Here is a 24,998-nt window from a genome sequence, read left to right as displayed (position 1 = left end):
TGGGAGACAAAATGGTCAGAGGAAGGGAAAAGGAGAAAGCAGAGGAAGAGAGATAAGAGCTCGCTTGCTTTCCACTCATCTCTTCACTAGATCTCATTTCCTAGCTCCAGATGTAGTCCAGATCACAGGTTTTGCAGAAAATATTTGCCCAGAATTGCAGAGAATAAAAAACTTGATCTTATAACCCAAGACAATTAAAATATTAGCGACAATATCTTATTTTAATGTTTAGGTACAACTGAACAGCTAACAGATGAGTACTTGACTAATATTAGACTGACACTCTTCTGGAAATGGCATTCTCACTGCTTCTATCCAGAGCTAATGAAGCATTTGGTCGTAAACAGAGTTGTCATATGAATGGAGGAAACTCTAGGGAGGGGACTTGATAAGCTGCCTCCAGCGCTTCCCATAACCTATGTGATACATGGGCCAAAGAACACTAGTAAGCTAATAGTGTCACTTATTACCAGCCTCTAGAGTTGTTGGCCCTAGTATAAGAAGTGTTGTAGCATTTTTCTCCAAGAACATTGGGTTGTCCAGACAATACAGGGGCAGAGGCAATGAGGAAGGACCAATCCAGGGCTAAGGAGTTTCAAGCCAATGATGAAAAGATGATGAGGCATGGGAATACAGGCGTATGAAGTATTTAAGGGTAAATTAATTCCAGAGAGTGGAGGGAAACCAGCATGTCAATCGTGGGGTCATTAGTCTTGGCAAAGGGAATAAAACAGGTTCTGGAAAAGAAGGAATCATGGGAGAAATCAGGAGCAGAAGAGGAGGGAGGTGCAGATCTTGAAGGAGAACATATTGATCCAGTCAAATATATATCCTTGTAGTTGAAAAACATATAAACGGGGGAGCAAAATCCTAAAAACAGAGAACTGAAAAGTTACCAACAAGGAAGTTGTTGAATCACTGCAGTCCCCTAACAATCACGGCAGCAGCAGTTAACATTCATTGAATGCTTGTTATGCCACACCAGACTGTTTACCTGCACATTCTTATTTAATCCTCACACAGACCCTATGAGATAGAAATTACTACCCTTTTTTTCCTGATGATGAAACTGAGGCCTAGAAAAGTTGGGTAAGGGACAAGTAAGTGGAAGAGCTGGTATTCCTGCCTAGCTCTGTCTCCTTTCAGACCCAGAGCACTTAACCACTGCCCTGTATCCAAAAGTTACATTAAATAGCAACAAGCAGTGTTGCTTCTATTAATGCCTTAAGGTATTCCTTGTATAATGATAGATATATGTGGGAAGACAGGGATCTCTCTCATTTTTAATAAGCTTATTAAAAATCTTTGTCCTGGTGTTTATCTGGACTACCTATTTTTCTTAGTGATACAACCAGTTTATTAAATAAATGCCATTCATACAACTGTGGTCTTGGGCTGGAAATTTTAAGTAAGAGTGCCTGTGTCTGTAAACAGACAGTGAATTTGAGTGCCTTGGACTTCCTCTGTGATGATTATCCCCTTTAGTGTGCACCCCAGCTTCTGGATTGTTTCAGAGGTGCTGGTGTTCTTGGATCTTCCCTTCGCTTTGCAATACAGGTTGGGCCGGCCTGGGAGACTTTTAAGTCTCTGGATGAATCTTCTCTCCATAAGCCTGGGTGTAGGAAGGGAAGAGACAAAGAAGCTCTTTGTGGCTTCCAGCTCTTTTCCAGCAGCTGGGGAAAGGTACAAAGAAAACTGGACAGATGAGAAAGCTCTCGGAGGCCTTTCTGAAGCCCTCAGGACTGTAACATTGAAAGCTTAAGGCCACTGGATTTTTCCATCTCTCCTGCTGGGGACATGCTAAGAGCCCAGCCTTTTAATTCCTTCTTCCCTCAGGTTATTCTCTAACCCCTTCTCCTACAGGAGGAAAGGATGTGTCATTGCTAAACTTTTCTATTCCCCATGAGCTTTCTGAACACTAATTTCCTAGGTATTACATGTCATAAAAATGCCACCTGGATGTCCTGAGGTAATAACCGAGGGCTCTTCGGAGGATTACTAGAGCAGCTTTCTTACCTCCCCTGTACTGTCCATCCTGCCCACTGCTCACTCCAAAGATTTAACTGCACGTATTAAAGTGACAGAAATTAGAGCTGCCTGTGTGAACTCCTTCATCTTTCCTTTAAACCATTTTTGCCTAATTACCATGCAGTAAAATGACTGTGCATGCCATTTCAATATATTTTATGAGGTTTTTGATAAGTTTTATTTGATTACAGCACTAAAGTCAGTGCTTGGAAGCTTTACCCAGTGCTTCACTGAGCACTGCTTCACCCAGTGTGACTGACCACTCAAAGTTTTCAACACCCAAAGGGTACTCCACTAATAATCACAAGTGATTTTTATTTGGGCATTTGGATTTGCAACTGTTCCTGTCATGTCATGCCAGTGTACCTTTTTCTTTGAAGAGGTGACCTTTTTGTAATTATTTGGTCAAAACAATATGGAACAGATCACTTGAGCACCAATACAAGTCAGGCAGTAGGGATAAGAACCAAGTCAAGGTGGATGCCGTCTTAACTATGCCTAGACTAATTATGTTGTGTTAATTATACCTGGGTTATTTGCCTTGCAGCATGTGCCTAAGCCTGGACACAAGAGGACAGACTCCACCCACAGCAGCAACGAATCTGAATATACCTTTAGCTCTGAAATTGCAGAAATGGAAGACATTCCATCGAGGACAGAGGTACAGTTTAGACTGAAAGTAGGATGTGAGCATGCTGTTGTTAACAAGGAACATTTCCATTGCAGAGCAGACTCCAATTGGCCATAAACGTAGTATTTGTTTGAATCATTTATTCTTCATAAGTGACCTGTAGATACAAACTTATCTTATTTACCTTTTTGTACACTTAAGTGCTATGTACATACATACCTATTGCATATTTTTTTGTCAATACAAATTTTAATTTTAATTTTTAATGCAATTTTGATGGTGAGATTTTATTTTTGTAATTCTCTTTTACCCCTAACATGGTGTGTATACAGGATTTTATTTCAGACTGAGGTAAATTATTTTATTTTATTTATTTATTTATTATTTACTTTATATCTATAGACCACCACTGTAGACAGAGGTAAATTATTTTTCAAGTAAGCCCTTTGTCCTTGAATATCATAAACACTGGCGCCCCAGAGTTTAGCAAAACTGCTGCCTCTGTTTTTTGCCAGTTTTTACCAATGTAACTTTCTTCTACAAAATGCATGGAAAATAGTTTAGAAATCTGCTTTAATGTTTTGTGTTATGTTGTATGAAACCAAAATGATGTATTACTGTAACTCCAAAAGTATAGTGACTTCTAGTTAGATTATTCCCAACCAATTCTAAGATCTTTTTAAATATGATATAGTTTCAATAATGGATAATTCAGACACAACCGTACTATTTTTATATTATATTCTTTGAAAATGACCAAATCAGAAATAGACTGCTTCTGGCAGAACAGCTAGAGAAATTGAGTGATTCTTTCCTTTCTGGTCTTAGTTCTACTTAAGAATGAAGTTTCTGCCATCTCATTCTGTTTTGAAGAAAAATGTTATATAGTTGGAATGTCATATCATTGGAATCATACATACAAGAAGGCTAAGGAATTTGTCCAAGTTCACAGCTTATCAATGGTAGATCCAGCATACTAACTGAGGCTTGTCTCTTTAGAATTCATGTTCTTAAGCCATTGTATTCTACTGACTTCCATCCAGGGATTCTACACTACAAGTCTCCAAATCCCTTTTCTATATATCCATGGGCTGGGCCCATGGATATAACAGTATGACCAGTATATAGCAGGATAGAGGTTTTTCCAGTTATCTATTGCTATGTAATAATTGATCTCAAATTGTAGTGTTTTTTTTTTAAAAAAAAAACAGTAATTTATTATTACTCATAATTCTGTGGGATTTGACTGAGGAGTTCTTCTGCTCCATGTGGTGGTGGTCAGAGTGCCTCATGTAGCTGCATTCTGTAGAGTGCTTGCTTCTCTTCCCTGGGCCTCTCCATGTAGCCTCTCTTCAGCAGCAGGTAGGTGGGTTCTAAGAGTGAGAGACTAAAAGATACCAGGCCTCTTAGAGCTAGGCCCAGAACTGGCCCAGTGTTAGTTCTGCCACATTCTGGTCAAAGAAAATCACAAGGCCAGCCCAGATTCAAGGCAAAGAGGATAGATTCCATCTCTTGTTGGGAGGAAAGACTTGTATGTTGAGAAGAATCATTGGTGCCATCATACCACAAAGTTAGACTTTGAAGACTTCAAAATTAGGACTTCTGAGCCTTCGATAGATAGGAAGGTTTTAGGATTGCATCCTGTTGATCTCAGTGGGAGTACTCACTTGCAATAGTCGGAGGGAAGTACATTTACAAACTGCCCAGTCCAGTGTAGTACCACTTTAGCAGCTCCTGCTGGTAGGGGGAAACCATAATAAAAAAGGTGTGCTTGCTGGAAACCAGTCTGTAGCTCTCTGGAGAATTCCCCTGCCGGCCCCACTTGTTTTGCAGCCTTCCCGCGCTTGCAGATCTTCACGGGCTGGGTTGATGTTGCTTTGGAACCAGTGCTCCTCCTGCTTGGTGTGCACCTCTTCTAGGAGCCGTTGACTGATGATCCCTGTTCTGCTTCTGCTCTCAAGCTTTCTCACACCTTTCACATCTGGGGAAGGGTCACCAGAACTTTCTCAGCTATCATTAGGAGTTATTTCAGAATGACTGCCAGGCCTGTAATGGTGGTAATTTTGTGACTACATTCAGTTATTTCGATTTTCCTCAGATGACAGACTAGTGTTATTTTTTAGGTCAGTTAAAGAGCTTCGCTGTCTTAGAAAAGCCCTGGGTGACAAAGTCCTTACTAAGGCAAGAAAGCGAAACAAAACCTCAGAAACTTCTCTGTGACAGATGGCCCAATCTTCCTTCTTGTTCATGGGGTATAGCGCGGACATCTCTTTAGTTAGACGTGTCATCAGGGCTCAGAATGGGCACCATCGGGAGCACCCTTAAATAATTACCAATATTTATGCCTTAAGTCATTTTGCATTTTTCACATGTAATCTTTTGTGATCTTCTATCTTCTATTTTAATACTCTTATCCACAGAATTTTGCTCTTGTCCAGCAATCAACTAGTTGTTTATGTAGTATTAACCGATGTCTGAAGAGTTACCCCATCACATTTTTTTCTTTTCATTTTTCTTTTTTGCTACTTCTAGTTGTCAAAACACCATCCCATTTTAATAAGAGGCTTCCTTTTAAACAAAAAGTGCCCATTCAAGGCTCAAAGGAATGATTTCCAAATGATATTTTAGGTATAATGAATGAAATATTACATTCATTTCTGGAACGAAAGGCTCTATGACAGTGTAAGAAAAGATGAAATAATTTAAAATTTCGGGGACATGTACATCATTCATAATGAACAAACATTAAAATATATAATATGGAATGTTTAAATTGTAAATAAGCGTCAATATAAGTATTTTATGCTTAATTTTTATGGGGGACATATAGAAAAGAATTTTTATACAAATGAAATTCTATAGTGATTTCATGTTGTGGCAAGATGTTATATCTGTTCTGCTAAGTCAGGACAGACTTTATTATAAAGATTATATACCTAAACTTTTTCTAATTGTTGAGTATTACAAAGTAGGCAGAAAGAAAAAGTTCAGGTGTAATTAATTTGTGGACAAATCACTTTGACAGCCTGTAAATGCCTACTTCTTTGTTCAGTTGATTCTTCTTGGGTTGTTTTTAGAACTGGAATAACACTTAACACTACTCTGAATTCACAAAAGACCAAAGGTAGCTAATGAATATACAATTCCTGAAAATAAAAATTATTCCGTCTCTTCAAAAGTCAAAGAAGGCCAGGCGCAGTGGCTCCTGCCTGTAATCCCAGCACTTTGGGAGACCCAGGCCAGTGGATCACCTGAGGTCAGGAGTTCGAGATGAGCCTAGCCAACATGGCGAAACCCTGTCTCTACTAAAAATACAAAAAATTAACCAAGTGTGGTGGCAGGCGCCTGTAATCCCAGCTACTCAGGAGACTGAGGCAGGAGAATTGCTTGAACCCAGGAGGTGGAGGTTGCAGTGAGCTGAGATTGCACCACTGCATGCCAGCCTGGGCAACAAGAGCAAAACTCCGTCCAAGAAAAAAAAAAAAAGTCAAAGAAATGCAAATTAAATCAACAACAAAGTTCCACTTTTGGTCTATTAACTGAGCTAAATGTTTTTTTTTTTAATTATAACAGTCACTACTGTTCAAGGTGGTGGTTGCTGATAGAAGTGTAAATTGGCCAATTTGATGGACTTTTAAGAAGTTAATGTTTAGATATTTGTATACTGGAGTGTTTATTTTAGTAATATTCCAATAGCAAAAAATTAGAAACAACTTCAACACCCATCAGTAAAATAATAGCTAAGCAAATGGTGACACACCTGACTATATATTTAAATATCATAAATTTGGGAAACAATGCAATGCCAAGTTTAAAAGATCATATAAAATTATAATGACAATATTATTCTAATTCTTTAAATCTATAGATGCATAGAGAAAAAGACTAAGAAAAAATTATAGTTTTTCTGTGGAGATAGGATTATGGTGTGTTTTTCTTCTTTGAACTTTTCTTATTTCCTAGATTTTCTATAAAAGCTTATTCTGCTCTCATATCAGAAAAGCAAAAGTAAATATTCTCTTTTTAAACAATTGGGTAGATTTGCCAATCATTTAATAATTATACATTGACCGTTTAGTTAAATAGATGATTGCTGTCATTCTCTTGCTCCTCCATCCTCACTTCTGTCTCTCTAACAAAGGGACTCTTTATCTTCTACTACATTAACTCTAATAGTACAATTATTTCTCCTCTTACCTCATTAAAAATTAAAACCTTAAGTAAACATGTTAAAACAATTATGGCACCCACAACTTCCATGATGATGGTTAGTTGTTTGCATTATTTTTAAGCTTTAATTAGTGTACCTTTATTTATCCTAGTAGGTCTCACTGTGATTCTGTTTTGGAACCAGTTGACACACTTTTAAAATGTTACTAGGTTATTCTTCAGTTTATTAAGAACTATACAGTCATCCCTTGGTTTCCGCAGGGGATTGGCTCCAGGACTTTCATGAATACCAAAATCTAAGGATGCTCAAGTCTCTTATATAAAATGCAGTAGTATTTACATATAACCTATGCACATCCTTCCATATTCTTTAAGTCATCTCTACGTTACTTATAATACCTAAGACAAGCTGTGTAACTATAGCATTATTTAATACCTAAGAAAATATATAGTTAAATAAAACATTATTTAATACCTAAGACAAATACAGTATATTGTAGTACCTAAGACAATATAAATGCTATGTAAACAATGCAGTATAACAGTTATGATACTGTATTGTTGTTTATTTGTAATAAAAAGCCAAGGTGCGCAGTGCAGGCCTATCTGCAGAGCCAAGGCTGGGCTTTATGTCGATTTTAGGAGTCTCTTCTTAGCGGGGACATAGCCCAGCCTAACCAAGCAGCGTTTTGTTAAAGTAGTGAGGGCTAAACTCTTTTCACTGTTTTCTGAAGAGGCAGTAAATAATCTAACAGTAAAAATGTGATAATCATTTTTATTTTTATTGTTTGGGAGGTTTTTTTGGGAATATTTTTGATCCACAGTTGGTTGAATCTGAGAGGATGTGGAACCCACAGATACAGAACCCAAGGATATGGAGGGCTGACTGTATATGTTTTGGTTTTTCAGATTTCAGTTTTCTCTGTGTGATCTCAATATATTTATGCTGGCATTTCATGTTTTCAAAAATCATTCTTCCTGATTGCAAATGTAGAACCTTCCCATTGTAAACAATTTAAATATAGGAATGTACAATGTAAAGAAATGAAACTTTCCCATAGTACATTCCGTCCTCTGAGATAACCATTGATGGCCTTCCAAATTTTTATATGCATGTGCTAGGTATACATTTAAAAGTCACATACGTTTGTGTTTTATTAACAAAAACAAGGTATATTTTCTGTCCTGCAGTTTGTATGTTCATGTAATACTTTAAGACATATTTATCTGCTCATGTTGATATACTTCATTCTTTTTTTTTTTTTTTTTTGAGACGGAGTCTCGTTCTTCTGCCCCAGCTGGAGTGCAGTGGCGCGATCTCAGCTCACTGCAACCTCCGCCTCCTGGGTTCAAGCGATTCTCCTGCCTCTGCCTCATGAGTAGCTGGGATTACTAACGCATGCCACCACACCTGGCTAATTTTTGTATTTTTAGTAGAGATGGAGTTTCACCATGTTGCAGTCAGGCTGGTCTTGAGCTCCTGACCTTGTGATCTACCCGCCTCGGCCTCCCAAAGTGCTGGGGTTACAGGCATGAGCCACCGCGCCTGGCCTACTTCATTCTTTTTAACAGCTAAAAAATATTTCACAGTTTGGCTATACCGTAATTTATTTAAGCAACTGTCCTATTGACTGACATTCAGATTCTTGCCAGTTTTTTGCAATTACAAAAAAAAAATGCTGCAATGAACATCTTTTTCCATATATTTTTATATACTTGTGTAAGTATTTCTGTAGGATTAATTCCTAAATGTAGATTTGCTAGGTTAAAGGTATGCACATTTAAATTTTAGTAAGTTCAGCAAAATCGCCCTTTTCAAAGGCCTACCTTTACTTCCACCAATATCATATGAAACACTGTGGCTAACACAGAGCATCATGAATCTTTTTAGTCTTTGCCAGTCTGATAGGGGAGAAGTAGCAGTTCAGTGTTGTTTAATTTGCATTTCTCTCATTGTTAGCTAGGTTGAGCATTTTTTAAATATATTCTCTAGATGTTTGTATTTCTTATTCTGTAAGTTTGCCTATTTTTCCATTGAGCTATTTGTCATTTTCTCATTGACTTGTATGTCTTCTGGCTTGTCTTGACCATCTTGTGATTCCTGGTGTTTAGGAGCCAAGTGAGAAGAAGGTACCTCTGGACATGTCATTGTTCCTTAAACTCCAAAAGCGGGTCACAGAGCTGGAGCAGGAGAAGCAGGTGATGCAGGATGAGCTGGACCGCAAGGAGGAGCAGGTGCTCCGCAGCAAGGCCAAGGTGCACAGCACAGCCCGTCCGCAGAGCTGAGGCGGGGCTTTATGTCCATTTCAGCAGTCTTTTCCTTAGTGGGGACTCAGCCCAGCCTATCCAAGCAGCACTTGGTTAAAATAGTGAGGGCTAAACTCTCTTCCCCGTTTTCTGTAGAGCAAGTAAATATTTTAAGAGTAAAAATGTGACGATTAAATATGAAACTTTAACTTTTCCCTAGGAAGAAGAAAGACCACAAATTAGAGGTGCAGAACTGGAATATGAGTCACTCAAGGTAATGGGGAGTTTCTGCTCAAGACTTTGAATATTTTGTTTTGGCAAGAGGCCCACTCAGAGCCTCTCTTTTTCTCAGAGAACATCCTTAAGGGCTGGAGGTTGCACCAGAGGTCCTAGCTTCAGCCTTATTCCGCATTATTTCTTGTTGTTTCTTTTTATAAATTCCGTTTCATATAAGCTATACTTCAGTCTAAATAGGAACAGGAGAAGTAGCTGCCATTCGAGGCTGTGGTAGTAAAGGATGTGGACTCTAGCATCGGCCACTATAAAAATCCAATTGGGTGTGATGGGGCAGACCAGACATAGAAGTAGGAATCTGCTCTCCAGATCTTCTCCTGCCCCACACAATAATGAATGAATAAAAACATTCTCTGTAGTATGAATGAAGCCGCGATTCACAAAGCATTAGATTAGTGGCTCTCAAAACATGGTCCCTGGACCAGCAGGATCAATGTCACCTGGTAGCTTGTTGGAAATGCAAATTTTCAGGCCTCACACTACTAAACTTATTAAATCAGAATCTCTGAGGGTGGACCCCAGCAATCTGTGTTTGAACAAGACCTCTGGGTGATTCTGATACACAGTAAACTTGGGAAACATTTGTAGTTTACACGTCAAAGTAATGACATTTATGTGTCTTCTGTTACAGAAATAAGCAATAAGAATCTGATTACCAGTTGGTGGGAGAACGGGGAAGGGAGGGAGCATTCATTTTTATAAAAGAATAGATTAATTCATGAAAGAAAGGTTATATATTCTTAAACTAGAAAAAAGAAGGACTTTAAATAGTTTTTTTATTTTTCTTTTGAGATGGAGTCTCGCTCTGTTGCCCAGGCTGGAGTGCAGTGGCACGATCTCGGCTCACTGCAAGCTCTGACTCCTGGATTCACGCCATTCTCCTGCCTCAGCCTCCTGAGTAGCTGGGACTACAGGCGCCCGCCACCACGCCCAGCTAATTTTTGTATTTTTAGTAGAGACGGGGTTTCACCGTGTTAGCCAGGATGGTCTCGATCTCCTGACCTTGTGATCCGCCCGCTTCGACCTCCTAAAGTGCTGGGATTACAGGCATGAGCCACCGTGCCCAGCCTAAATAGTTTTAATATAACACATTGAAAGGACTGATATGGTGCTACAAACCTAAGCTTTTGTCTCTGGGAAGAAACTAAAATATGCAGTGTTTATACACAAGTGTTTCAGTATCATCAGGCCATGTGTCCTGTGCTAAATGAGGCACCATGGTGCTTTTAAGTGCCTGTCTACATCTATGTTTCCCAACCAGCATCTTGTGACACTTGTGTTCTAGTGTCAGTGTCACTCTGTTCTGGGTTCCTATTGCCATTGTTTGAACTGAACATGGAGTGGGCGGCACTAACAGGTGGCAGGGGCTGGCTGGTAGGACATGAAATATTGGGGGGATGAGGATGTGCATATCCTTCTGGGTGGCTGGAGGAAGGCCTTCAGCCTTGCCTCCTGCCTCCCAAGGCTCTACCCACAATGTCGCAAGCATGTCACACAGAAAAGAAGTTTGAAAAATGCACTATTTATTGTCATTTAGACACTAAAGGGAGTTTTACTAGTTTGAACGATATGGTAAATTTTTTAAATTAGAAGTTAAAGCCTAACATTTCAATAGTCTTTCCATTCTACTTTATAAAGGAAATAAGAGGAGACTACTAAAGATTTCAGGGATCCACCCATCTGATTCATTCATTGGAAATATCCTGGCCAGCTGGACCCTCAGATTTCCCGTATATTTGTCTACAAACAAAAGCTGGGCTCCATGGCACTGGCTAAACTCGCCCCTTGGGACTCAGCAATCTCTCCATGCCAGCGAACACACCCTGGGCAGGCCAGAATACATTTGTCTCTGGAATTTGGGTTGATGAAGCAAACTTCCATTGACCTTGCTCAATTCTACTTGATGTCAGACTTCCTTAATTTGCAGAGCAGAGCTCCTGGCAGAACCTAGGAAGCCATTCACTAGGATAATTCTGATGAACTTTTTCAGCAGAATTCTTCTACCAGCTTGGGAGAAGTTTGAGCATCCAATATAAAGTTGAGGATGACAGCAATGAACTTTTCTTTGTCTTTTCATACAGCGTCAAGAACTAGAATCGGAAAACAAAAAACTGAAGAATGAGCTAAATGAGTTGCGCAAGGCCCTCAGTGAGAAAAGTGCACCAGAGGTGACCGCCCCAGGTGCACCTGCCTACCGTGTCCTCATGGAGCAGCTGACCTCTGTGAGTGAGGAGCTTGATGTCCGCAAGGAAGAAGTCCTCATCTTAAGGTCTCAACTGGTGAGCCAGAAAGAGGCCATCCATCCCAAGGTAAGCACAAGCACACAACTAAACTGGGTGTTCGGGGACTGGCCTCAATGTCTTCTTATCATTTCCCTCCAGTTTATAGTGCAGCAAACACTTAAGAGCATTTTTAATCTAATTGAGGATTCATCATTTAAAAAAAAAAATCCCAGTGTTGTTTAAAACTATTGTAAGCATAAATTGGAATAAGCAAAAAGCAAGGAGAATTCCAAATGATCATCAAAATTTCATCTCTCTTGAGTTTTAAAATTAATCTTTTTGTAGTAATCTGGCGACAATAAATTTTGATCTAAAATAAAATTTCATTAAATACAAAACTCTGAATTTTCTTACTGTGGGAAGGCATTAAATACAACTTTAAAATCATTTGTTGAAAATAGCTGGTTTAGTTGGAGAAATAATAGATGAACCGGTTAGAAGTGAGATCAGTGAGTGAAGTTACATGGAGATGATTGCTGCTCACTTCAGGCAGTTCTCTTTAGTAGGGGGTGCTGTCCCAGTGGGAGGAGCTGTTTCAGGATTCAACAGAAAGGACTCCCACCCTGAGGACATAGATGGCCCTTTGAAGTCCTTCCCTGCCTTCATTTGAGACCCAGTGCTGCCATATGCTAATGAGAGATGGGCCTTTCGGTCATTTGCCATCAGAGGGAATCTGAGTGATCATCTTGAAAACCTGGCCTGCCTCCCTGCCCTTGTGCATGCAGCAGAGCATCACAGGACTCAAGGCAATCAAGAGTCCCAGCTGTGTGGTGTGTCATATAAAAAATATCCATGGCCGGGCGCGGTGGCTCAAGCCTGTAATCCCAGCACTTTGGGAGGCCCAGACGGGCAGATCACGAGGTCAGGAGATCGAGACCATCCTGGCTAACACGGTGAAACCCCGTCTCTACTAAAAAATACAAAAAACTAGCCAGGCGAGGTGGTGGGCGCCTGTAGTCCCAGCTACTTGGGAGGCTGAGGCAGGAGAATGGCGTAAACCCGGGAGGCGGAACTTGCAGTGAGCTGAGATCTGGCCGCTGCACTCCAGCCTGAGCGACAGAGCGAGACTCCGTCTCAAAAAAAAAAAAAAAAAAAAAAAAAAAAATCCATGATATATAATGAGCTGGATGCCTGAAAATCTGAGAGTACTCCTCTTAGAAATGGTATTTCTGCGTACAGTTTAGATACTGTGCCTGGCACGTATGTTTGGACTTGATGAAGGCAACTCACACCTGAGATCAACACTGGTCCAAAAAATATCAAATTCTAAAAACAAGATGTTTGACTAATTTGGGGAAATAAAATTCCAGTAGTAGTGGATTATATAGAGAAATGGGCTTTCTTACTTTAAAACAAATCACAGGCCAGATGTGGTGGCTCACACCTGTAATCCCAGCACTTTGGGATGCTGAAGTGGGTGGATCACGAGGTCAGGAGATCAAGACTGTCCTGGCTAACATGGTGAAACCCCATCTCTACTAAAAATACAAAAAATGAGCCGGGCATGGAGGTGGGCACCTGTAGTCCCAGCTACTCAGGAGGTTGAAGCAGGAAAATGGTGTGAACCCAGGAGGCAGAGCTTGTAGCGAGCCGAGATCACGCCACTGCACTCCAGCCTGGGCGACACAGCAAGACTCCATCTCAAAAACTAATAATAATAATAATCACAAACACCTTAAGCCAGAAATGAGAAGAGACCCCATTTTGACTTGGCCATATAGGTCGCACCTCACTCCCGGGCTGTCTCAGTTGGTTCCCTTGGCTACCACTGTGGCTGGGCCTCAGAAAACAAGGCTAGCAGTCTTGGTTGAGCAGAGTCAAAAATCAAGATTCCTTTCTCTAGTTCTGTTGAGACAAATTAGTATTCTTTCTAAAAAATTTTTTGATTGACAAATAATAGTTGTATATATTTATGGGGTTGCAATGCGGTAATCTCACAAGAAACTTTAGTAAAAATCAAGAGAAAGGAAAAGAGAAATGAAGCAAAGGGCGTAAAAACAATCCAGCTAACAGAGCATGGAGTTCTACTATCACACATTCTCCCTTGTCCAGCTCACGTACCCCGTGTGACAGCTGCTCTCCTGACCCTAATGGGCTGACCCTGTCCAACTGACGTACCGGCTCGCTCAGCTCCCAGCCTAAACATGGCAGCACTCATGTCCCCTCCTAGGAGAAATGCCCATGACACTAATTAAGATCTTCCAGACTCCCCGGGGCTATTTGTCCCTCTCAGTTTCTAGTCTGAGAGACCCATCATGTCACCACTCCATTTCAGGGCAGTGATGAGCAACACCCTGAGAGCTAGGGGATGATCCAGCCCAGGCAGGTCTTGTGTATTGGCTCCACCTCCAGAGTATTCTAGGAATCTTCCCTTGGACAAATGACTTCCTACGGGGCACATAACTTTAACTCCACAGACCTATGATAAGAATTTCACCCACATACCTTAACAGGAGGGCCATTCTCTCCCATACTCAAAGATATTTTATAACCAGAAAAATCAAAACAATTTTAAAAGAATTTCAAACTTTTGTTCCTGGAAATAGAAGTTGTCAACACATAAATACATATTAGTGTCTGTTTTATGATAGCTCCAGGAATGTTACTGTATTTACAGAGTTAATTTTAGAGAAACAACTCATGGCTGTTTTTAAATTAGCTTTTATCTGTTATGATAGGCACTCTGATGAAATTTATTTATGAAACTAAGGGTTTATTGTTTTCTCTGTTTTTTGTGCTTGCTGACTTGTGATTTCCAGGATGACAAGGTAATTATACATTTTTGGTTTTTTAGTAAATACTTCTATTTAATCCTAACTTTAGTTTACAAATATCCCCCAATAAAAGCAATTGATGCTTTCTGACCAAGTCTATTTTGATATTTTGATATTTATAAGTGAATTTCCAATTTGACTCCTTCTGATTTGGGAAGTCAGTAGGGAAACAGTGGTTGTAGTAGGCTCCAATCTGGATTATGGAGGGGACTCCATGACTTCTGATTTATAGGCAGCTCTATGACTCATTGCCGTAGTTCTGGTAGGCCATCCAGAGGCTGAGGAGGAAAGCCCTGAACTTGGAGTACATTCCAAAGCACAGGCTCTCTTGAGCTCTCATATCTACCAGTGGCAGGCTTGTTGGCTAAGGGTGAAGAGGAGCCTGAGGAGCTGAGCACACTGTTCTTTGCTACCACTTTTATCTCCCTGAGTGTAGAGTCCACAGCTAGAATGAAAAGTGGCTCGTGACGAGGTTGCAAAGTCAGATTTCTCTACCATATCTTGTTTCTCTTTATACTGAGTGACAGATATTGCTGTGATTTTCCTATATAGCAAAACCCTTTTAGAACTTCTGGTCACAGGCTTGAGAGAGACAAAGTTTGAGCAGTGAGTCAGGAACTTCCTAAATGCTGTAGACCAAGTCTGAACCCATTCCCCAAGTGCCACTTTTTAGCTAAGGTAGGCAGAATGAGGGAAGAACTTACTACCCAGGAGAGAAGCATACTAAGAAAGCTTTCTTGTCTTGAATTAGCTAATTTGATCAAGTTACCTCATTTGCTAAAAGTTCAAAACTATACCGTGTAAGTCCTGAGACATCAGAGCACACAGATAGCATTATTTGATGTAAACAATCAGGTCTTTGAAAGTTATTACTTATGGGTCTTAAAAATCTGAGTATGGCCCTTTATAAAACAGAAAGATTTTATTCCTTTCAGAGAAAGAGAAAAAAGAAGCTCTCTGTAAAACAGGTACTAAAATATTTATAAAATATAGCTTAAAAAATTATGTGGTATTAATGGGAAAGATTTTTAAAATTCAGTAAAATCTAAACTATGTATTAGTATATTTTGTGAAATTATAGTTGGTCTTCTCAGAGGAAGCATTTACAAACTTACAAAAGGATAACATTAAGAGAAAAGTGGTATTTGTTTTTGAAGGGTTTTTAAAATGCACATTGAAATTCAGAAACAAGCATTTGTAAGTCTCTAGTTGGCATTAAAGTTATCTTGGAACTTGTCTTTAAGATCATGGTATTTGAAGTGTATTTTATTAAGTCTGTTTCATTGCAAGGCCTGAGCTTACTTAGATCATGTTTACTAAAGAATCAGACGTATACTATTTAGACAAATATATGGTCCAAAAGCTTTTGAGTTGAATTTTATGTGGAAATGTTTCCATTTAATCAAAGCCATTGGGTTCTGAAGTATATTATTTTTTTAGAGGCTACAGAGCAGGGATTCTTTCTTTGCTTTAAGTTCTGGGATACATGTACTGAATATGCAGGTTTGTTACATAGGTATACGTGTTCCATGGTGGTTTGCACAGCAGTGATTCTTATATCTTACTCTTGTCTGGAAAGATAGAGTAGCTGAATAGAAGATTTTGAACTTACATTGGTTGTCAGACAGATTTGACTAAAAGGAGAAAATTAAAAAGAAAATTAAAATGTTGGCAAAAAAGTTATTTTTATATAAAATCATTAATAATTCTGACCTGCCAGATGTTTATTTCAAAAGCTTAAGTACTATGTTATATTATACTAGAGGAAAAAAGAACTGAAGTTGAGAAAAAAAAACCTTAATTTTGCTGAAGCATATAATCTGAATACTACCTTCTTTTTCTGAGTTTTTAATGAAAAAGTGAACTTTATGTCAAACTTTCATTGTTTTGTTGGGGCATCTGCTTCATTGTAACTAGTCAAAAAGTAGTAGAAAGAATGGCTTTGTACATTCCATTAAATTGGTGCCTTGTTATTTTTCTAATGCTGTACATATACTATGTTATATACTTTATAAAAATTATATATATATTTTTTCACATAATGTAAAACACATATATGGCCCATCAGTGATTTTATTTACAGGGCTGTGGCACTCTAGAATCTTCCCACCTTTGTAGTAGAGTGCTAGTGTTTCTCAGGAGAAAAACTGAAGGTACCTTTCTCTTAACTACCTGGGCCAAACTCCCCTCTGCAGTTACATGAGGTTGGGGCTGATGCTTTGGTGGGTCACAGGTGTGGTGGAGCACATAACCCCTGCCCCCCAATTATACCAAATAAATGTGTTATATGTCCACAGCTTTTGAGTTGAATCTTAATGCGTAAGTGTGTTATTTCCCCCCTCAGAATACAATGACAGATTCCACAATACTTTTGGAAGACGTACAAAAAATGAAAGATAAAGGTGAAATAGCACAAGCATACATTGGTTTGAAAGAAACAAACAGGTAAGTTGGTCCTTCTTTTATTCATTTTGGTTTAACTGTATTGATCTTTAGCCTTCAAGCCAGCCTCTTGGACAGTAAAAGTGTGTATACATTCCTTTATATTAGACATTAATTGGCCTTCAAAGGGAATCCAAGGTTTCCAATGTATTTCTAGTTAAGATCTTCATTTATAATATAAGGTAATAGTATTGACAAAAGGTGTCAAGGAAAATATGCTTTAAATCAAAGGAAGATTTTAAAAATATTTAATGTCTTAGCTTTAAGGGGCTGCCTTGTGAAGAAAACCACCTGCTCAGGTTGTACTGTCTTAGGTAGTCACTATCATTTGTTATTCAGGATGGTTATTTGTGAAGGTTTGTAGGGGCAACTGCAGTTTTCAATAGTTGAAACTTGGAGTGAAGAGGAGTGATGAGGTATCTGGAATCACTTGGTGTTGGCCATGTAACTCTAAAAGGGCACCATGACTTCTAGGATAGGAGAATGAAGGCTCATATCTGGAATTCCCCTTGGCCTTACTACCACCCTCCTTTCCAGCAAAGCCTTAGTCTATTGGTCTAGGTCTCTTGATGGATAGTTTCAGGATTGGTAAGCATAAATACTTTATAAACTGAAGAATATTGCCATACAAAAAGTAAGGTGCAGTCAGCCCTAAATATCCATTGGATCCATATCTGTGGAGTCAACCAATGGAGAATGGAAAAAATTTTTAAAATTATTTTTGTACTGAACATATACAGACTTTTTTCTTTTTTCTTTTCTTTCTTTTTTTTTTTTTTCTTTTGAAATGGAGTTTCCCTCTTTCGCCTAGGCTGGAAGTGAAGTGGCACAATCTCAGCTCATCGCAACCTCTGCCCCCACCAGGTTCAAGCGATTTTCCTGCCTCAGCCTCCCGAGTAGCTAGGATTATAGGTGCCCACCACCACACGTGTAATTTTTGTTTTTTTTTTTTTAGTAGAGACGGGGTTTTGCCACATTGGCCAGGCTGGTCCCGAACTCCAGACCTCAGGTGATCCACCTGCTTCACCCAAAGTGCTAGGATTACAGGCATGAGCCACTGTGCCCGGCCCTATCATTATTTCTTAAAACAAAACTATTTACAGAGTATTATAAGTAATCTAGAGATTACATATTATAAATTTTCAGGTATTATAAGTAATCTAGAGATGATTTAAAGTATGTGGAGGATGAACGTGGTTATATGCAAATAGTATGCCATTTTATGTAAGGGACTTGAACATCTGTAGATCTTGCTATCCAAGGGAGGACCTGGAACCCAATGGATATTGAAGGATGACTATACTTCTTATCTTCTTTTATGGACAAGGGTGGAGAATGCTTATAAAAGTATTTGGTTAAACTTAAATTTTAATTTATCAGTGTAAATTATAAACATATGTTATATCTAAGAATGTGTTAATATAGAAAGAGCTGTATTGTCTCACACTGTTCTTCCATCCACTTAGCTATTCAATCACCAGTGTGCCTACTTCATGCCAGGCCCTGTGCCACGTACTGGGAATACAGTAATAAGCAAGATAAATGCGGTTCCTACTCTCACCGAGGTTATAGGCTGCTGGGGAGACAGCTGAGAGGGTTTGGACTTTATTCCAAAGATAATGGAATCCTCTGAAAGGTGTTAAGTAGGAGAATGGTGTGATGAGATTTGATTTTTGGAAGGCTAGCCCTGGCTGTTATGTTAGAGAATAGATTGCAGTAGAACAAAATTGAAAGCATAAAGACCAGAGAGTATGCCTGTAACCCAATGATTATGGTGACTTGGGCTTGGCGGGTGCCAGTTAGGATTGACATAAATGGAACGTTTTGAAAGATACATAAGAAGATGAGGTTAGAAAAATGTTTGGCTTATTGGATGTGTGGGCGAGGGATAGAGAAGCCTGAAGGCGACTCCATGGTTTCTGCTATCTTGGTTAGATGTGGTGATACCATTTTGTGATGGTGGGACTGGAGTGCGGGGAAATACACAGTGAAGGTGATCAGTAGATTTATACATACTGGATTTAAGGAGCCGGGAAAACATCCAGAGAAAGAAATATATTAGGCAGTTGAATATGTAAATCTGTAGCCAGGAGAATATGTAAATCTGTAGCTCAGTGTGTACTGAGATATAAATTTTGAAGTCATCAGAATATAATAATACAATGGAAACCATGTAAATAGATGAATTCTTTAGGGAGAGATGAACTTTCTAGATGTAAAGTAGAAGACAATGCCTAGAATTTGGGTTATGTAAACATAACAACAATATAGCAGGAGTAAGAACCTGGACTCCAGAGTCAGTGCTGGGATCCACTACTTACCATCTGTGTAACCTCTATGGGTATCTTACTTCTAAGCCTCTGTGTCTTCCTTTGCAATGTGGCAAATGATTTATGTTGGGTTACTAGGGAAACTAAATGAAATAGTACATGTGAAAGAATGTAGAACAGCATCTGACACTGAGCAAACACTCAAAAAATATTATGTTTATATTCTAAGTAGAAAATAAGTGATTACTAACATTATCATAATTACTAATTACACATATTTTTAATAAGATGTGATACATCTCTAATATAGCAGTTTTTCCAGGTCTACAATTAATTTTTGACACAAAAAAGCTTTTAAAAATCATGTCATAAAAGCTGAGAACCTTGGACATGTTCTGATTTATGTTACTGCTATAAGAATTTTTTAAACTGATATTTTTAATGTGGGAAATTATGTTTTATTAAGTTAAAAACATTCCTACCTAGAAGATTTAAAAATTCATTTTGAAAAATATTATGAAGTTTGCCACACAAAGACAGTAGCTGAAATTTTCGTTCTATATGTGTCATAACCTCTAATATAATATGTGATATATTAGATCACTTTGCTAGCCGAATAAAACATCAAAAACAGAACCTCTTTCTCACCTTCCAGTAGTTTCTTATTTTACAGGAAAAGTAACTCTACATCCTTGATTATTTTGCTTTAATTTCTACCCATTTACATGTGATGCTACGTGTTACCATTTTTAAAAATTAACCAAAAATAATTTTTGTGGTAATGTCTTAAAGTTGTCATAATGAATAAAAACAGTCTTATTCACTTATAAAATGTTGAAATACTGTGTGCTGCTGTTGACCATCGTCACCTCATCACCATCCTCTGTCCTTTTGTGTTTTGCATTGTTGTTCCTTTTGCATGGAAGATCATCTGCTCTGGATTACCGTGAGTTGAATGAGGATGGAGAGCTGTGGCTGGTTTATGAAGGGTTAAAACAAGCCAACAGGTTATATTTGTCTCCTCAAAATGGAATGTTATTAATGTGTTGTTTTTCTTACTAACAGTGGCCTCCTGACTTTCACCTCTGTATTTCTTGTGCATTGATTGTCTTCTTGGGTAAATTAGTGTTAGTAATTGTGTTATTTGTCCAAAGCTTTTCAGTAAAACTGAGAACATTCAGCCAAACACCTTTTTTTTTTCTCTTCAAACGGAGTCTCACTCTGTTGCCTGGGCTGGAGTGCAGTGGTACCATCCCAGCTTACTGCAACCTCTGCCTCCTGGGTTCAACTAATTCTCCTGCCTCAGCCTCCCGAGTAGCTGGGACCACAGGCATGCACCAACATGCCTAACTAATTTTTTGTATTTTTAATAAAGATGGGGTTTCACCATGTTGGCCAGGCTGGTCTCGAACTCCTGACCTCAGGTGATCCGCCCACCTCAGCCTCTCAAAGTACTGGGATTACAGGCATCAGCCACCACACCCGGTCCAAACACCTTTAAAAACCTTCATTGGCCAGGCATGGTGGCTCACGCCTATAATCCCAGCACTTTGGGGCGCTGAAGCAGGTGGATCACGAGGTCAGGAGATCGAGACCATCTGGCTAACACGGTAAAACCCCGTCTCTACTAAAAAAAATATATAAAAAATTAGCTGGACGTGGTGGCAGGTGCCTGTAGTCCCAGCTACTCCGGAGGCTGAGGCAGGAGAATGGCGTGAACCCAGGAGGCAGAGCTTGCATTGAGCTGAGATCTCGCCACTGCACTCCAGCCTGGGCGACAGAGCAAGACTCCGTCTCAGAAAAAAAAAAACCTTCACTACAAGATACTATTAAAGCTAAAATGGATTCATGGTGAATATAAGACACTCCCCTTCAGACACTAAAATTTGTGAATCTCTCTATTCCGAGAGTTAAAAGAAAAACAAAATTTTTCAGTTAGGGCACAAACTATTGGGGAAGAGATTAAGATTTATTACTTAGACAGTGGCTTCTCATATCCTATAGATAAATCTACAGGATATATGTGCCTATGGCAATATGGCTACATTTTTTTTTTCTTTTCTTTTCCTTTTTTTGACACAGGGTCTTGTTCTGTCACCCAGGCTTGAGTGCAGTAGCATGATCACGGCTTAATTCAGCCTTGACCTCCTGGGCTCAAACGATCCTCCTTCCTCAGCCTCCTGAGTAACTGAGACCACAGGCATGTGCCACCACACTCAGCTAATTTTTTGATTTTTTGTAGAGACAGGGTCTCACTTTGTTGCCCAGGCTGGTATCAAACTCCTGGGCTCAAACAATCCTGCCTTGGCCTCCCAAAGTGTTGGGATTACAGGAGTGAGGTACTGTGCCCAGCCTACATTCTTATGTATTATTATCATGCTGTCTAAAAGCAAGATGAAATGCATGATTTGGTACTCTGTGTGGTTATTATGAAATTCAAATTTGTGAAACAGCAAATCAGGAGAGTTTTCTGCATTGCTATAGCTCAGAATAATTACCCAAATTCAACACATTAAATATGTTCAGAGGAGAGAAAATAAAATTGAAACAGCAGCAGCAGCACCTTTCTAACACAGACATTCATCTACTCTAGTGATATTTGTCTTTGAACTCTCATTAAAATTCCATTTTAGTGATTAAATTTTTAAAATACTCAAATGTTTGTTCAAGGGGCTTCTGCTTATCTGCTTTGTTTGTTCTCATCATTAACTCTTGTCATTAACTTTGGCGTGTTATTGCTGCAGATCTTTTTAAAATTTTTTAATCACTAAAATATTTTTAGTCCACTGTTAACAGTTTGCTTGCAATAGCATCAGTTTTACTCAGCAGTTGGCAACCAAGGGACTGGAATAAAAGAATGTCTTTTCTTTCTTCATATTAGTTAGTTCTTAACCATAACTTTGCATTTGGAAAAGAGTGACTGTAGAAGCAGGGGTGCGTGGCAAAGGGAGGATGCTCTGACTCTGGTGTTGTCACTGCCAATGCCTGGTCTGCTCTGTGGGCACAGCTGGCTGTATGTTTGCTTGAAGAAGCAATAACCAGTTTGTTGGTCCTATTAATATTTGTGTTCTAAAACCACATCTTGTTAGGATTCTGTTTCTGATATGTACGTTTATGGGGAGAGAGAAGATGACAGATCTAAAATATGTGTAGGAAATTTCAGAACTATTTGTATGAATTTGGGTAAATCTGTATAGATAAGGCTGGAGTGGTGTTTCAGCCTTTCTGTCTTTCAGAATAGGAGTAGAATATAAAAATGGGAAACTGGTCCCACCCTCTGCCTGGAATTAGTAACTCTGTAGTTCTGAAGGCACATTTAATTAGATTAGAAGTTTGTAATGTTGCCCTTTATAGTGCAGAGTTGTTTTGTGGCAAAGGTGTACTGTCTTTGCTAATTTATAAATGCAAATGGAAGGCAAATTAAAGCTGTTTTTTTCAACTGATTTTTTTTTTCACATCCTCATTTCCTATGACCCCCCCCCTTTTTTTTTTTTTGAGATGAAGTTTTGCTCTTGTTGCCCAGGCTGGAGTGCAATGGTACGATCTCAGCTTGCTGCAACCTCTGCCTCCTGGATTCAACCAATTCTCCTGCCTCAGCCTCCTGAGTAGCTGGGATTACAGGCATGCACCAACACACCTGACTAATTTTTTCTATTTTTAGTAGAGACGGGGTTTCACTGTGTTGGCCAGTCTCAAACTCGTCATCTCAGGTGATACGCCCGCCTCAGCCTCCCAAAGTGCATGAGCCACCGCACCCGGCCTCCTATGAACCTTTCAAAAGAACTAAAACTCTGCTGATTCTTAGGGCCTCTGAGAACTTTATATAATGCAGAAAGACACAAATGTGAGAGCATCCATTTCTATTTCTGCTTCTTGTTTAAGTTTCTTGACTTTAATCAAGCCAGAAGATATACAGATACTAAAGAGTATCTGCGTTTCCTACTCTTGCAAGTGAACACGATGCCTTACACCCGTTAGGCAGCGACTTGGGGTGTCATCTCCCCTTCCGACCTGTGTGTCCTCTCCACAGGCTCCTGGAATCCCAGCTCCAGTCACAGAAGAGGAGCCATGAGAATGAGGCCGAGGCCCTCCGTGGGGAGATCCAGAGCCTGAAGGAGGAGAACAACCGACAGCAGCAGCTGCTGGCCCAGAACCTGCAGCTGCCCCCAGAGGCCCGCATCGAGGCCAGCCTGCAGCACGAGATCACCCGGCTGACCAATGAAAACTTGGTAAGGAGAGCTGCCGGGTCCACATGCTCCTTAACCTGGCCTGCCCGACAGTCTAGTTTCTTTTTTATCAAACACAGGTTTTTTTCTTGCTGGAAAAACTCACCCCTCTGTATTTGTTACCCCTTTTACTCCAGCAGAGACAGAGTAAGGAAAATACGAATACTTTGGTAGGAAGGAAAAAGGCACGTGCACGAGTTCTATTTATCACAGAAGGCTGAGTGCTCTTAGACCTTCCCTGGAGGCAGCCAGCCACCTGGGTGCAGGCTGGGTTTTTGATGGCCTTGAGGCTCAGGTGATCTGTTTCCTCCATTTCAGCTGCAGATCCTCTGCCATCCTAGGAGGTTTATTATGTGATTGTCACAACTGCGACTGGGGACAGGCTTCTTTACCTTTGGTCCCCAAATAGCCACTGAGGCCATGCCAGGCTCCATCTCTAGCAGACAAGTACAGTTAGAGTTGAGGTTGAGAAAGGCGGTTGGCAAAACCAACAGCGGTTTTTGGTTGATGCTGGATGGAGCTCCCATGCCAGGGAGGTGTGTGTTAGGATTCAGGTTTACATATTTTCTGTTATTTTAAACAAAACTTGTATAACAAATGAGGAAATTGTTTTTTTCTCTGTCAGATTCTAAACCCTGGCATGGAGTCGAGTTTTTTCTTTTCTTTTTTCTTTTTGCCTTGTTCCTTTTTTTTTTTTTTTTTGCCAAAAATATTTTCTAAAATATATCTCTCAGTCACCTAATAACTTTTATTACAGATTTACAGTTTTTTGACAAGTATATTTACTATATTAAAAATCCTTAAAAAGTGATAATTTCACATTTCTATATAAAGTCTATATTGTAGTGCTAGCCTGATTTTGAGAAAAGTTGTTTAGGATTGATGATTTGTGTCTTTTTTATTTTTTTATTTTTTATTTTTTATTTTTTTTCAGATGAAGTCTCACTCTGTCACCTAGGTTGCTGGAGTGCAGTGGTGTGATCTCAGCTCACTGCAAGCTCTGCCTCCCAGGTTCAAGTGATTCTTCTGCCTCAGCCTCCCAAGTAGCTGGGATTACAGGCATGCAACCACCATGCCTAGCTAGTTTTTTTTTTTTTTTTTTTTTTTTGTATATTTAGTAGAGACAGAGTTTCACCATGTTGGCCAGGTTGGTCTCGAACGCCTGTCCTCAAATGATCCACCCGCCTCAGCCTCCCAACGTGCTGGGATTACAGGCGTGAGTCACCATGCCTCGAGGCTTTTTTTTTTTTTTTTTTTTTTTTTGAGACAGAGTCTCGCTCTGTCGCCCAGGCTGGAGTGCAGTGGCTTGATCTCGGCTCACTGCAAGCTCCGCCTCCCGGGTTTACGCCATTCTCCTGCTTCAGCCTCCTGAGTAGCTGGGACTGCAGGCGCCCGCCACCTCACCCGGCTAGTTTTTTTTTTTTTTTTTTTTTTAGTTGAGACGGGGTTTCACCGTGTTCGCCAGGATGGTCTCCATCTCCTGACCTCGTGATCTGCCCATCTCAGCCTCCCAAAGTGCTGGGATTACAGACTTGAGCCACTGAGCCCGGCCGTCTTTTTTAAATTAACATTTTTAATGACCTATAATAAAATAGTATGAATTTCCTCTGAAGATTTAACAATCTGAATTATCC

General features: G+C 39.6%; 1 protein-coding gene across 5 annotated transcripts in view; it reads left to right on the top strand.

The window, feature by feature from the left end:
- The window catches only part of MYO5A (myosin VA), a 222,022-nt gene that overhangs the window by 165,615 nt on the left and 31,409 nt on the right, over positions 1-24,998 (top strand). For 3 of the 5 annotated variants that reach the window (XM_050797908.1, XM_050797910.1, XM_050797909.1), the window contains exons 25-31: positions 2,576-2,689; positions 8,942-9,085; positions 9,297-9,350; positions 11,452-11,679; positions 16,771-16,871; positions 20,065-20,145; positions 23,169-23,367. In XM_050797908.1, the coding sequence (XP_050653865.1) occupies positions 2,576-2,689; positions 8,942-9,085; positions 9,297-9,350; positions 11,452-11,679; positions 16,771-16,871; positions 20,065-20,145; positions 23,169-23,367 (921 nt within the window). The remainder of the gene's footprint in view (positions 1-2,575; positions 2,690-8,941; positions 9,086-9,296; positions 9,351-11,451; positions 11,680-16,770; positions 16,872-20,064; positions 20,146-23,168; positions 23,368-24,998) is intronic. The other 2 variants (XM_050797912.1, XM_050797911.1) reach the window with 1 other exon arrangement.

This window comes from Macaca thibetana, chromosome 7, assembly GCF_024542745.1.
Source record: "Macaca thibetana thibetana isolate TM-01 chromosome 7, ASM2454274v1, whole genome shotgun sequence".
NCBI classification, from domain to species: Eukaryota; Metazoa; Chordata; class Mammalia; order Primates; family Cercopithecidae; genus Macaca; species Macaca thibetana.
Note: the sequence above shows the minus strand (reverse complement) of the source record. Positions and strands in the feature narration are given on the sequence as shown.